Source organism: Taurulus bubalis, assembly GCF_910589615.1.
Source record: "Taurulus bubalis genome assembly, chromosome: 8".
Taxonomy (NCBI): Eukaryota; Metazoa; Chordata; class Actinopteri; order Perciformes; family Cottidae; genus Taurulus; species Taurulus bubalis.
The window spans coordinates 16,716,936-16,732,623 of record NC_136596.1 but is presented as its reverse complement, the minus strand read 5'-3'; the positions used below and the strand labels follow the sequence as shown (position 1 = coordinate 16,732,623).

General features: G+C 40.2%; 1 protein-coding gene across 1 annotated transcript; it reads right to left on the bottom strand.

The window, feature by feature from the left end:
- Positions 1-688: 688 nt before the first annotated feature.
- On the bottom strand, positions 689-15,180 carry glt1d1 (glycosyltransferase 1 domain containing 1). The gene is made up of 12 exons (XM_079222419.1): positions 15,008-15,180; positions 14,499-14,650; positions 14,259-14,364; positions 12,811-12,862; positions 11,841-11,877; positions 11,153-11,209; positions 6,892-6,990; positions 6,137-6,186; positions 4,117-4,160; positions 3,546-3,666; positions 2,888-2,986; positions 689-1,183 (listed from the first exon to the last, which is right to left on the bottom strand). The coding sequence occupies exons 1-12, from the start codon at positions 15,073-15,075 to the stop codon at positions 1,037-1,039; spliced, it is 1,032 nt and encodes a 343-aa protein (XP_079078545.1). The 5' UTR covers positions 15,076-15,180; the 3' UTR covers positions 689-1,036.
- Between the last annotated feature and the right edge of the window lie 508 nt (positions 15,181-15,688).

Genomic DNA, 15,688 nt, shown 5'->3' with positions numbered 1-15,688 from the left:
ACTGTATATTATTGTTAATATTGGAGTGTGGATGCGTGTTAGGTGGTTGACCAGATGGGAGTCGTATTTACTCAATGTTTAAAGCCACCAAATGTTAATGCTGCATGTAGATATCAACTTCTCTAAAAATGTTACACTCACATGCTGGTACACACAGTACAAATACACACTTAAAAAGTATCCAAAATAACAAAAACAATGAATTAGTTACAAGTTGAAATACAGAACGCAGCCTGACGGATAAGGGTTTCACCAAGAATGTGGCTTTGATTCAACATACTTCTCACTCAAATGGATGTTCTATTATGCAATATCCAAGACCCCTTTCTTTGTAATTTTAAGTCTAATTTTCATTTTATTTTTTATTAAAACACTGATCTTGAATATTTCTTTTCTTTTGTTAAGTACTGACTTTAAAAACAATGAGGCATATGACCTCTGATAACAGTATGCTGGTTGGTTATTGATGTTCATCAATATTTTAATGTGTAATGCTCAATTTTACAGTTGAGCCAAAAATGATGCGTACTGCAAAGTTTTTGAGAGAACATTCAAGTTACCTTTTGGAACAGCAACATAAAATAACCCTTTTTGCCCAAGTTTCATTCCTTCAATAGAGGGAATGAAAGTACATTTTCAGATCAACATCTACCCAAAAACAACCAGATGAAGTGAAGTTTGCCTCTTTTATTATGTAAAATGCATAAACAGAGAACCGATGCCTTTAGATATTCATACCAAACCATAAATAACAGTACATCATCACTTTCAAGTACATAAAATATATTAACTAAACAACCATTTATACTATGAGTCTTTGGTTCAAAGTGCTCTGCAGCATAATTTCAATCTGGCAGAGCAGATAAAATATGATTTATTTTGTACAGTGTCTTTGTAGCTTGATTTGTTAAAAGGCCGGGAATAAAGACATCGATGATATTCTAACCTATAAATAAGCTGGTGTAATGGCCAGCTCTCTGTCGTTGCAGTTCCTGAGAAAGTATGCAGAGTGAGGTTGAAGGCTGTGACCTTACGCTCAGAGCAGAGTGTCCACCAGCCGCTGGTAGGTTTCTCTCTCCTGTTTCAGGCAGTGATGCTCTTCCACGTAGAGCTTTCCATTCCTCACCACTCTGTCTCTCAGCTCATGATCTGACAACAGCCTCTGAGATTGATGCACAAATTCCTGGCAGAGATAAAAGCAAAATGAGTCATTTACTGCCAAATGTCACTTGAGGCTTACCACTGAAGTTGCCTGAAGATATGTTTATATTTTTTTAAATCATAAAAGATCATCCAAGGCACAGGAACAAAACTCAGATCGGAGACTGTGCGCTGATTACTAAATACTTCAAAAATGTCTGTACGTTGCCAAAGGATGGAGATATTTGTGGCATCAGATTCACATATGGCTGTCCAATAGACCTTTTCCGTCAATCCTAACAGCTGCCACCTCTTGTTTACTTATGGAAAAAACAAAGTGACTGATAGTGTTTAACAATACTCTCACACCAGCTGTACCAGGGACACCGGGAGGAGAAGATGGGGATACAAATGAGATAATTAAGAAGTGAGTAATGGTGTCATCGCTGAGCATCGACTGAGATGTGATGTATCCGTATGGCATCCTGAATCCTAGTTGTTAATCTGTTGCCCGAAAGACTGAAAGAATCCTTCAAAAGAGTTTTGAAGTGTTCCTGCAACATGGCAGCCACCATTTGCTGAAGACGATAGCCAATGGGCACACAAAGTTTTAGCCACTGCTTGTCAGCAGGCCAATTCACTTTACTTCATTCAAGTGATGTGATTATGTCTGGAGCGGCTATTGGTAGGAAACGGCTCCTCTGTATGACCACATGAGAGCTATAAATCCTCAGCAACGGGATTAAAGCTCAATTTATGAACTGAATGCTTATAATCATTTCACTCTTAGTCCTAATGATAGAACCAGACAGGAAGTGCCATTTTTCTCTTTAAAGCTTGTGTGCTTGTGTGTTTTTTCTTCTTCTTTTGACACATTTATTGATAGCTACACTCCTGGTGTAATTAATTTGAAGGCTTAGAGAACCAGAAACCGTCAATCAAAAATAAGAGGGGATTTTAAAGCATGCAGAAAAAGTCTTGAGTGTGATCCACTGAAGAAAAAGTTTTTGGCTGAAAGACGAGCACTGACTGCCTATCGGTCCTGGCTGAGGTCGTGGTTTATCCAGCCCAAGTCGCTACAACCATCTGTGAGAGCTTCCTCCTGGCAGCTGAGCTGAGCACACGTGACCCCCCCCCCCCCGGAGAGGACTTATGTCCACCCTCACAACAACATCACGCAAGAGCATGGTGTCTTGACAGCACGGCGCTCAAGCCCCCCACCAACGAGCCTCAACCCATGATATTTTTTTTCTTTTGCATCAAACCTCATGATAGATCAGACTGAAAAGCTCCCCATGGGAGCTCCCCATTTTGCACTTTCCTGCATGATGCCATGTGTTGCATCACCACATGGCAATGTGGTATCTTCGCTCCATCCCTGAAGGCTGCCCTTTTTTATCCTAATCTAAGCACCTGGGGAAACATCTGCTACTTTTGTTTGATTTAGACTAATGATAAGAATTTAAAGTAAAAAGTTTTACAAAATGATGTAAAGTTTTCCTACTTCAAGTTGTGTGACTTTTTAAAAAGATACATCTATGCCAGGAAGAGGACATCCGCAACCGTCAGTCATCCTGATACAGTGCTTCAATTCTACTTACAGTATTAACCGTAAGCACTTTTCTGGATGCTTGAGGTGACAGGACTAGCTGCTGGCTACAGTGTATATGCAGTATATCCTCTTTGTAGTCCATCAACACAGTCAATGTGACAGCTTAATAGGGCTTAACGGATGCGGTCACCATACCTGAGGAGACGAGTACAGCAGGCCAGTGAACTCATGGTGCACTACGGCTGCATTTCCTGGGATGTCCCTGGCCAACACAGGTACCCCGAGATCCATGGCCTGTTGAAGCAGAGACATTGAATGCTTAAAAGTCACTGTGACTTATTTACTTTGTCATTATCATGAAAAAAAAGGAGGTTGTACAGCGCAGCCATTCTGCCCTTCAGTGCCTTGGTTTACTTACAGATCTGTAGCTGCTACTAGGAGGTTGTTGAGTGCAACATGCTAACATACTAATCAGACATTAAGCCCACTGTGGATTGTCTTAAATCGACTGTGTTTAAAAGAGATTAAGTGGATTTGCGGGTTTTGCTTACTCCGGAATGGGGAGATTGCAGTCAAGCAATTCATTTGGGTAATTGTCCCTGAAGTGGTCAGATAATATTGTAGCAGAGCAAGAAACAGCGAGATAAGAACTCCTGTAAATATTCACTCAGTTTACATTTTTTTCATGGGTTTTGGTTGGAAAATTCTCCTTTTACATTTAAAGACAAATTACGATAATATTCTGCACAACACTGCATGAGCTATAACAAGATAATATTGTGTTTAGCAGCTGAATTACTGGAGTCAGTAAGGACATGCTATTCAGTTACCCATAGGCGCTAAAGATGTTTACCTCCAAAATGGCCGCTGACATGCCCTCTGAGACGGAGCTGTTAACCACGGTGAAGCACCTTTTCATGGCAGCATGAAGCTCCCGTTGGCTCCTCTCCTGGGCCAAGAAGACCCCTGCTGTTCTGCAGAAGCAGCGGCAAAGCTCAGTTCGGTGTGACTCAGGGCTAACAGAGGCGTGAATGATGCTAAAGGGCAGTGACAAGCCCAGGGAAGGAAACACAGATGCACTGTGTGTGACATGCACACAGAGTCCAGGTAAACCAGAGAAGGCAGCTTCCTGCCGCAAAGAGCACTGTTGTGGTGTTGTGGCCCTTGGCGAAAAACTGAAAGATCAGCTAAGACTCATGAGTGGGAGGACAGACAAAAAAATAAAGAGAGGATCTTGGTGCTCCCCTCAGATTTTCATTCAGTTCACATTATGTCAAGATAAATGCGAGCTACATTTGCGTAGATATTTTCTTGTGCCACATTCACATTTCTTGCAGGAGGAAAGTCTTAATTGTCACATCTCAATTCTCCTTTTATAGGATTTATATATAACTGTTAAGGAAAACTCAAAAAAGAAAGCTTACTTTTTAACAACAGCTTCCACTTCAACGGTAAACACAGGATCGATCTAATAGAGAGAGAGACAGGTTACAAAGACAAGTGAAAGGATGGAATACAAACAATGACACAATTAATAATTTATATCAAGAGCAAATCATTCTCTGTAAAATCCTGTATTTTCAGAGATTGGGGTCAGGGTGGGTGGCCAATCTGATTAATTGCAATGTGGGATTTGCGTGCATTAGCATGCCCACAGAAAAGTCAAAGCATAGCAATTTAGGTCAAAGATTCTGCCAAGCAAGCGCCTACTTGTTTCACTTTCAGTGTATAACTCATGGAAATTCTACATGGAATCTGCTTTAAAGCACATGTGTATTAAAATCAAACAATCTGTACTGAGAAAAAAAAAAAAAAAAAAAAAAAAAAAAATTGTATCTGGGTGTAATCTGGGATTTAGCAGCTATTGTACAACCAGCAGGGGATAGATCACAATAAAGGCAGTATTAACAAACACAAATGATGTAAGCACTGCACTGATTCTGTATACTATGTATTGGTGGAATTGAGGGGAAGCCATGGCTAGTCAGAAGGGGAAGGCAGACACTATATAAATATGTATCATTGGTTTTATTATTATTTCACTTTTACATTTTTGTCACATTATTAAGCAACTGATATTTGCGTGCTAATATCCCAAGAGCTCACATTACATTTTTAGAATAATCTTTTTGATTTAATACTTCAGAATATGCGGCACGTGATGCTTGATGTGGCATCGCTGACAAACTGACCTGAATTCACCTCTTAATGACAGATGCCATGCAGCCAGAGTGCTTATTACTAGAATATAGTAGCTGTGGATTTATAGTACATCATGACGGACTGAGCAAAGCATGTCTCATTCTCAGTTTGTAATTTTAGCACTTTTCTTCATTAAATTGATTGAATGATGTTTATATTTAAAAGTGAAATCCTTTAAAGTATCAAGGGAAAATCTGTCGGTCATACAAATACATGTTCTTTATTGATAATAATAACAATAATAATATATGGCTTTTCATTTCTCAAACAAACACGATTTCACTGTGATTCACGGTGTCGAGATGAATCACACGTCTGCACTTCCACTGAACCATTTCATCAAACAACAAAGCATAGCGGACAGGAAGCGGCAGTCAGACACTGTAGAAGCCCCTGGCCTAATTGAGTTGTTTTTGAGCAAAACTAAAGCAGAACATACCTTTTTTCTGACACCACTGTTTGAAAGAAAGCACAGATACTAAAATACTGTATATTGGTGTCAAATCAAAGCAAGTCAGGGGGAGAAAAGACGAAGACAAACATACAGAGAAAAAAACGAGTGAGAGCCTGGAAGCAAAACGAGGGGAAAAAAAGAACAGTTGTAAGAGCACTGAGGCTGATGGTGCTTGCTGGGATATAACTTCACTCTAACAAGGTGCAATCAGTCAAAGCTTTGACAGTAACTGTATAAAAAAAAACTCCCTCCTATGATTTCACTGTCTGGTTGATTCATGAATATCGTCAATTATAGGCTGTAAGAATTCAATTGCTTTTTTCCCCTCAATTATTTGACGAGCGCGACATGAAGCCATAGTGCCTGTATATGTACATGTGTCTTCAGGTATGATGCACAGGACGAAAGCATGATGGTATGGGCCAACTGCTTTGGCTGCAATTCCAGCACATGGCCAGATATGTGCCCATCCTCAAGTATTAAACAGAGATAGCTCTTTACAGCTCCAAGGCAAGTGCTGAACTGGAGAAAGCAATGCATCAATGTATCAATCAGTCAGCCAGTTAGACAAAAACAAACAGGACCTGTGCTGCTGTCCCTCGCCCCATTTGCAGAAGATTGCCTGTTCTTCCCGGCACTGCCTGTTAATTCCAGCTAAACAGCTAAAGCCAGTATCTCTGCTACATCCAATTAGTGGACGCTTGAATTCCCAGGCAAGGTTTCTATTTCGACAGCACAGAATGTCACGGTACAGAGGGAGACACATGGCAGGTATAATGTGTACTTACCCGTGGCCCAATCACGACCAACACATTCAGCGGGTTCTCACGATGCCACTCTGAAAGATGCAAAAAAACAAAAACGTTTGAGGAAATAATTAACAGCAGCAGCATTAAAGCTGTTTGCACAACATTCTTACAGCTATACTTTCTTAGTGCACCGTATGTTGGTATTTTTAAAAACATATACGTGTGTTAATGCAAACAACTAGTTTTCCTATCTGGCTGAAACACCAAGATACAATTGTCAGCCCTCTCATTACTATCACTTTGTGCTTGAAAGTCACACAATAAAAGAGGATGTAAAAAAGGAACCTACGGATGTTGCAAAATCGAAGGCTATCTCAAAATGTAATATATTAGACACATATAAGATATATAACAGTTAACATAAAAAGAAAAAGCATAACAGTAAGGCTCAACGAGATAACAAGGCACAATGTCTTTGTTGAGCCTACACGAGCTGTCAGGAGAATCTCACTGCACTTTCACATGAATGTTTTAATTTTCTGAAACTCAACCACAGAGATCTTACTTCATTCCTAATTGATGAGGACACTGCCACTGACTCTGCCATAGGTTCCTACAGGAAAGCAGTCAGAAAGGCTTTGCAATTTGAGAATTTGCTTGACATTTTAATTTGCTGAAAACTTGACAGCACGAGATACCCTCCCCTTTGTTTGAGCTGCGATATTATTTGACAATGTATTTCCCTTGAGTTTTTTCATTACTAGTGCATAAACTTTATAAAATAGATAGTTTACCTGAAAAAATCTCCACCAGAAAGAGGGGGTCCTTGACTCTTCTGAGGCCACAGACCAACAGGAAGACACGTAGCTCATCCACATGCTCACTGCTCACACCTGGAGAGTAGCCAGCACAATATCAAAACACTGCATAATGAACATCCCGAGTACGTCGGCAGATAATGAAAGCAATACATCACCCAAGGTCATGAGGAGAATAAGACAGCAGTGACTAATGTACTCGCACAATTCTCTGATCAGAGTTGTAACACTCAGCAGGGAAATAGGCTGCAGAATACATTGGAAGGTTGCAGCCTAATCACTGTGTAATACGGCATCATAACTACAGAGCCACAGGGTTTGGGTGACAATTTGCTCACTGAACAGCTTTAGAATAAAATGAGCTAACCCAACAGCATACTGACAACATTACACGTTGAGAACCTTGCTCTAATTTACAGGAAGTGCCACTAAATAGTCTCTTTTCCTAGATCATCCAATCCAGAGATGAATCAGAAACTGGTACACAACTGTGCTCCCTGCCAACAACTACTGTTCTGCACCTGATTTCCCAAAAGCAACAGATACAAGTCCTGACCCTGACGATGCAGCCCTGCACTTTGATGACGACAAAACACACGCGTACGCACACAGACACAAGTCTAAGTCTCTGACTTCTCACAAATTAGCAGAAGCTGAATTTAAATAAATTACAACATACTTCCTCTATAAAGTATCACAATCACACAACACACAGAAACATCAGGGATCTTTTATTAACACTGATGAGAGCGGCGTGTTTCGCGCGGCGTTTACCATGTTCACCATCTCGCTGACACAAAGCTACAGCTGTTAGGACGATCACTAGCTTTGCAGAGTTGGTCGTTAATCTGAGTGAAATTAAATGTTGACCTGATGATGGTCTGAGATGAAAAGTTGAGGGATCACCAAAATGATTACATTTATACATTTATGTCTGTAGCAAATAGCATGACCTTCCATCCATTCTTTGTCAAGATATTTCATTTAAAACAGATGTCAACCTGATGGGTGTGCTAGAGGAAACATTAAGGGATCATAGAGTAATGGGATACATCATCTGGCAACCATGAATATGTTGTGGGAATCCATCCAGTAGATGTTAAGATATTTCACTGGATGAGTGAACCATGAACATCTGTAGTTGTTGTGACAGGATGTTAGATCGGTTTTGAAGCTGTTATGCCCCGTTCTTTACTGCCTGAGAAGGCAGTCGTGATTTTATGTAGGCTTAAAGTCAGGTTGGTGTAAAGGCAACACTTTAAGGCCACGGTCTACTGGCTGAATATAAGAACATATTATACTAAAACAAGCAGATGTAGAGGGATGTTTTAACATTAGAGGGCTACCCAACATACCCTTTTTTAATCTCTGACCCATTATGCTCAACAACGATCCAAATGGATAAATCCTACATTTTGAGGTAGTACTGATTGCAGTGTTGAACCAACATTGAAGGGAAGTACAAAATAAGGCAATAATAAAAATGTATTTTCAAAGTGTCTGTGACAAATCGAGAAACAGACCATTTAGAAAATAATACCAAACAGACATGATCACGTGCTGAGAGCACAGTGACAGTTGAGTGAAATCCCCTGCTGCCGGATAAGCCCAGATCAAGAGGCTGAGGCAGCTCTTTTAATGCTATTAAAGCATCTTAAAATGACAGTGTGGAGTCTGGGCAATGACCCTGATCCTAGGAACCGATTGTCAAAAAGGCTCTTCATCTGCGGGAAGTAATGAACGTCCTCGCATTGATTCACATGATGAGAGATCGCGTCAGCTGAGGGAAACAAACATGTCACTACCTCAGAAGCAGATGCAAGAGGAGGATAGCTGGAATCATACAGGAGCACAGATATATCACAATGAAGAAGAAATTCAAAGAAATAATTAAAAAAAAAAAAATCCTTTTGGATTCAACGACGCAATTCATCTTTCCTCGGGGGAGAAACACACAGTTGTACAAATTATCTGCTGTGCCAGAAGCACTCTTTTCTCTCAGAACTCTCTCTGTGAGTTCTGAGAAAAACACATTTTTGTTCGTTTGCCTTTGATTTCAGAAGGGTATTCTGAACAACCCCTTCATGCTTTAATTTGTATGTGTGCATGCATGGATATGGCAGCACATATCTATCTGAAGAGCTTCTATTAATCTGTTGAGTGGCACAGGGTGATACAGCGAACAGATACGGCAGGGACCGGACCAAATTAAATGAAAAACACCTAACAAAATAGTATTTACTAACAAAGCTTCACAGGTGAGATACATGAAGTCAATAAAGAGCTTTTGATAATCAACCAGTCTACTGAATTCCAGAGAATGTTTTAAAGCTGCCAACAAGCTCCAAAGAGAAAATAGTTTGTGTCCAGTTTGCAGGTGCTTGTCAAAATATCTGAGAAGTCAGAAGAAATGTCTTTCCTTCTCACCACACCAGGATGGTCAGATAAGCCAGATATCAGAGGAGAAAGACACATTTTTGGGAAACAAAAATGACTGAATGGATAATACATTACTTACAATTATATAAAGCGGAGCTTGACGCAACTGCAAATTCCTCAATGTAATATAATCACCAAGGAACACAAGGCCACATGATATGCCTGCAATGGCACAAACATTGTTCCCTAATCATGTTGCCACACTATAGGATGATGATAATAGGAGTTCGACGTCACACCTAACCTTGTCTTTTGATTTTTAATTACATTTAATCAATTCATACAGACTTCACTGAAGGCTCCCTGTGTAATATATATTCAATAAGCATACTATCTATCCCTTAAGGATCAAGCAGCTGGACAAGGTGACAACAGACCCCCTGCTCGTTCCCTCTCATCCCTCAGTGACTCAAATCCTCACAGTGCTGTTCTACATGTATGCTTCAATCTCACAAGCACCGGGTGGCTTTCATGGACTGACAGCTTCTGGATCGCAGTGCTAAGGTCTGTGGAGGGTTCATGACACCCAAAGGATAACACACACACACGATATCGTCATGTATCTTAAGTCAGCTTCTATGTTCAGTGACAGGTCTTTTTACAGTGTGCCCTACAGGATAATATATATGTAATCCGAACATTAAAACCTTGCCACACCTTATTAAACTAGCATATATATATATATGCTAGTTTAATAAGGTGTGGCAAGGTTGTGTGTGTGTATATATATATATACACACACACACACACATTGATGCATTGAAAATACCCCAAAATGTCTTTCTGATATTAAACCCATCTGACCCATATCCACAACAAATTACCACAATCAGACAGCACATACGCAGAAACTAGAACAATGTTTACAGCACTAAAAGCAACCATGAGTCAGATCACTTTCATCACATCACTGAGGGAAAGCACAATACGTTTGACTTCTATCTCCAGTATAAAAACAATGGAGAAGTGACTGTGGGCAATTACTATTACTTGCACTGGTGAAGCGCGGTGACAAATGGACCCGGGTCGGAGCTATTAATCAATTGGTGCTCTTTGTATTCAACGTTGCTCTATATGAACACTAATGTACCTGGGATGGACATCATCTTGCAATTGTTAAAATCAGGGCTGCTTGTGGAGAGGATGCTCTGAGTAACGGCGCATATTTACTGAGCTATTCAAATGGGAGTTGGAGAACTGGAGGAGAGAAGGGAATTCTGGGACAAACTCTGGCCTCGCTGACAACCACATTGATGCATTGAACACAGCACAGAGTAGATTTATGCTCTGATTGGTACTTTTCAGGTAGGGGGTGTACGAATGCATTCCCCATCATGCTCCCAGCGGGGGCTCCACTGCACTGCACAATCTATGACTAATAGTGGAGGAAAGAAGAGGAGGATGCAGTCTAGAATATGGCATTATGTACAAAAGCTTAAATTTGCATGAAGTTAGTAATGCTTCAACCAGACTGACTCCAATGACTGCCAATAACAAGTTGTTGTTAAAGAGCACAAAATATTAAGCTAAAAGAGTATATTCAAAGTATAACAAATACCTTCATATTAATTAAAACATGTATGATTCAGTCCTGCTATGAAAGGGTCAGTACACCAAAAAAGCTCTTATGATCCAAAGACCTCCCTCAGAATAGCTTTTCTTGGAAATATTTTCTAGGCAAATAACGAACGAAACAAATTAGTTCGTGAAAACTATCCACAATGATGTGGCCTGTGGATGATCAAGTTTCCCATGAGACAATAGCTGGAATGACAACCGGTTGAAGCAGTAATAGTACCTGAGCTCCTCAAGAATTCAGCCCAGTGGAATTTCTCACTCACTTCCGTCTGGATGCCTTTAAAATTACACGGACAAGAACAAGGCACAGTCTTCATGTTAAAGCTTTTACTGTAAATTAATGCTAGCATTAATTATGCAGAATGATATAAATGTGTGTCTTTTAGTTAAATACTTAAATAAGTAAATCCACAATTGTTTTTCAGATTTTGAACTTTGTTATGTGACACTCAAAGTTAGGTTCATCAATCAAATCTAATATTTGCCTAAGCTTTTATTCGTATGAAACATATTTGTGTGGATCTAATATCTGTATGTAAAATAAACAAAACAGATTCATATTTAAAAACATTAATATGTGTGGTGGATGTCAAAAGCACTTCAGTGTGAACATTATCTAAGCATAAGAGCTAAACTTTCACTGGTCAGGGATCAGTCATGCAGCCGCCCACGGCTCTCCTCTAATCTATGGAGGGACATTATTTGCCAAAAAAGGCTTCTGGTGGGAAACAACATGTAGGAGTGATTTGGGCTGTCCTACATGTCACGGTGGCCAATGGCAAGAGCAAATGCAACTCTGTACTGTAGACAGCATGATAATGAAGGAAAAATATGTCAAAGCTGATTAACAATTCAATGGCAAACAGGGATGTCCAGTCAAGTGAGGATATTCCTGCTGCAGAGCTTACCTTGGGGCTGGACATAGATTTTACTGCTCTGGGACAGCTTCAGAGAAACATAGAAACATTCGGGTAAACACACAGATAAAAACATAGATACGCAAGTGTTTTAAATCAATCAGTAATTATTGGTAGTATTTGTTTGTACAAATTACACATGATTACTACTAACTATGCTTCTTTCTCCGCATGTCACACAAAATAAACAGCCAATTAATGCCTGTTGTGCACCAAACGTATTCAATTAAAATCCAAACTTGAAAAGAGTCAGGAAAGCATTTGCTGAGATAAAGGGGTTGCTACAAAACAAATCAGAGTGGATGGAAAGGAAATTGACTGCACGCTATCACACTGGATCCATCCCCCATGTGTGTTTTCTGTCACAATAAAAAGTGTGGTGATGCCTCTCAGTGCCTGTCCTGTCTGCCTGCTGTCAGCACTAAATGGCAGAGATAAAGCATGCCACTCGCCTCAATCTGCAGCACACGGCTGGAATCTAATCTGAAAGTAAAACATGTTAATATTGTTTTAATGCCCAACTATTACGGGCCAGGGGAGGACATTGTGTTTGTATTGTAAAAGCCCTTCTGTTGTATTTATTGAAGCTGTCAGGCTTCTGCTGTATGTTGATGTGCCGTAAAATGCAAACAAAAAGCTTCTGCCCTCACTACTCGATTTTTCAATTGTAGCTTTGAAATAAAGGGCTCAATGTTTTATTTATTTTGAAATATTACTTATGACAGTTAGTTAATTAGTTTATGTGACAGTGGGTTCCAGCATATATATATATATGCATATTAAATTAGGCACACACACACACACTATATAAACATTTTCTAGTAAAACTCACCCGAGTAGAACTGACAACCACCATATGTCACGTGATGCAGCGGCTTGCACATGTCATGCAAGCATCAGTGCATATTAAATATAAACTACTGCAGTTGGACTATTACAATACAAAAGAGTATAATCGTACCAAAAAAAACTCTGCCTCTTCTTTCAGTTTGTCGGTAAATGCAACCGCAAACCTGATAAAAAAAAAACAAAAAAAAAACAGTTATGATCACCACTTTAAAAACCCATTTCTGTTAAACAAGAAATTTCATTGATGCCGTTTTAGCTTTTTACAAGCAATGAAAATTTGGAAACAAGAGTAAAACACAAAAGTCTCCCGGCTAGGGCTGAACACGTGAGAGCAGAGGAACTGCTTGTGGTTTGAAGGCAAAGGATTTAAGGATGAATACAGCAAGAATACAAAGAGGAAAACAAAGGAAATGTAGAGCAAAGAACAGTGAGGAGATATTAATTTGCGTGCATTATTAAATAGGCCAACGGGCTCAGAGTGGTGACTGAATTTTATGATCAAGGTTTGTGTGTGAAGGCACGAGCAGCGGGAGGTGCGCTGATTCAGATGTTTGAAGTTTTGAGACTTGAATCCCCCCTCCGTTCTCCCAGAAGGCAATTATCCCCTTAGATTTACTGGATGTATGCCCTACTATCTCCCGCATTTTCATCATAATGATAATGAAGACACCAGGGTCTTGTGTTAGGGCGCAGGGCAGGATATTGATAAGCCTGTGTGGACGTTTACTTTTTAATGTTAAACTGGGGAAGAAGAGGACACGCAACCTGCACAGCTGGCCAGCTTGTGTTCAGCCTCATTCTTTCACGCCAGTACTGGCCCTGGATGATTTTACAGGAATCTAGTCTTTTTCTATATCTTACAGTCTACTAGTCTATAAGTCTTAAATGTTTTCCAACAATTCAAGTAATGGTGAAAATTCATGCAATTCTTAATATCTACATTAATAGAAGGATGATTGCTTTTAATAGGCCACATAAACAGTGATTTATGGGTAAAATTCCCACTGGTCACACATGTGACACCAACTTTGGTTTGAGCTTATAAATCATGTAAATCTTGTATTGCTTGTAAAGCAATACAAGATTTGTTATTATGTCCCAGACTGAAAATCATATGGTTAAAAATCAGAGGGTGTCGTTGATTTGATATGGATAAGTTAAATTAAGGTGCAAATGGTCGCATTTACTTCCTGCTTGTACTTCAGGGCGGTGACATCTGCATCAAACCTCTATAAAAGGAAGTAAGTAAAACACGTTGTGATACATTATTGGCATATTTGGTACCAATAGGCGAAAAAATCTATTATTGATATATTAAGACACTTTTACATTTATATCACACTCACAACACATAACTTTTTCAAACAGACAAAAGATAATTTGTCTCATGTTGTTAGTTAGACTAAATGGATTGGGACCAAAAACATATACTTCATTGTGTATATTGTTACTAAGCAAATTGTGACTGGAGTTCTTCACAGACAGAGCACCACACATATTTTCAACTTTGGAGCTATTATGAATTAAATAGGTTAAAATAGTAGTTTGCAGCAACATCACCTGGCTTTCAGTAGCACCTGCTCCATAACCACACGCTTCTGCTCAACTTTCACATCTTCATTTATATCTGTTCCGCCAAAGATAACGCCAAAGGGTACTTGGATGTCTGGTGTAAAGGTTAGACATAAAACAGAAAGGTCTTGACATTTTTGGGACAGGTAGCAACTTGCAGGCCTAATGGTATGTTGACAAACACAAATACGATAAGTGAATAGATCATATAACAGCAAGGATGTTTACCTAAGAGAAGGCTGCCTGCTCTGAGCAGATGGATGGCCAGTGCACCCTCAAATGGAGGATGTTGAGATATTAGATTTGCCACCTCAGCAGGAGACTGAAATGCTGCTGCATCTCTGAGCTCACAGGTATGTCCTGCTGATTCAATGTGGGACCTAAAAGAAAAGACACATATGACTATGGCTGGCGGGTAGGAAGGCAGGATGGTTAAATTAAGTTACAAACATTCAAACAAACTTTTTTTCTTCTCAAAAGCCTTGTCTTACCACCATCAACAGTCGGGTTGGTGCGTTGCTGTTTGTCTACACTGTGTTCTAACTGACAGCGTTATCTTCCTGGATCATGTTATAGCTGATATACTAAAGCCATTGGCCATGTAGAGAAAAGTAGAAAGCTGCATTTTGAGATGGCCCTGGCTGACAGTGAACTCCACTACTCCTGCCTAATATAGGCCTCACCAGGTAAATAATCATAAGCAACAGCTGTTAGCACTTAGCAACAATGCAAATTACCTTATTCTCTCAGCTGTAGTGTGGTTTCCAGTTTTGGGGCTGAGACAAGCAAGGAAGAGTAATCTCATATCTTCACTAAAGGCTGGTCTGCCGAGATAACAGGGTTAGTTAACGCGTACACATTTGGGAAAACCAGGTGGGAAAACGGCAGCAAGCCGAGTCTGTGTGTGTGCTGCTTCAGTCGGCTCGCTGAACCTGAGTCCTCTCACATTTCCTGAACCCATGGCTACAAGTTACCAAGTCAAGCAAAGCGAGACGAGAGCGCCACCGGGACAGCTCGGTGCTTGGCACTGGCAGCGCACCCACGCTGGAAATGTGTACAAGTCCGTCTCCTATGTGATCCCCTGGAAACACATGACGGTGACACATACTGTACGGGCACTATTTAGAGACCATCGTTGTTTTTACACCGAGTGAATATAAAAATAATAAAAAAATAAAAAACAGTCAGTCTGTCTGCTGTCATGTGTGTCAATGGCATAATCAGCGGAATATAAAAAAAGGCACTACCACCACTTCCTTCTCTCCATGGTACGTCTGCGTAACCGGAACAAACTTCCAAACCATCCGGATGGGCCGCAGCCGCGTCGCTTTACAGGGCTCGTCGGGTACTTTTCACTTTCAGATCGCCTGCAGCGCAGCGCGAGCGTGACGGTTTGTTGACTGCGAGCCGTGTGTCAC

Bases quoted from the DNA above. Each gene is read 5' to 3' on its own strand.
- glt1d1 (XM_079222419.1), bottom strand. From the start codon at position 15,075: ATGAGATTACTCTTCCTTGCTTGTCTCAGCCCCAAAACTGGAAACCAC. The intron at 11,878-12,810 runs GTACGATTATAC...GTTTCTCTGAAG, and splicing joins AAGAGGCAGAGTTTTTTTTG to CTGTCCCAGAGCAGTAAAAT. The intron at 2,987-3,545 runs GTAAACATCTTT...CTGCTTCAACAG, and splicing joins TGTCAGCGGCCATTTTGGAG to GCCATGGATCTCGGGGTACC.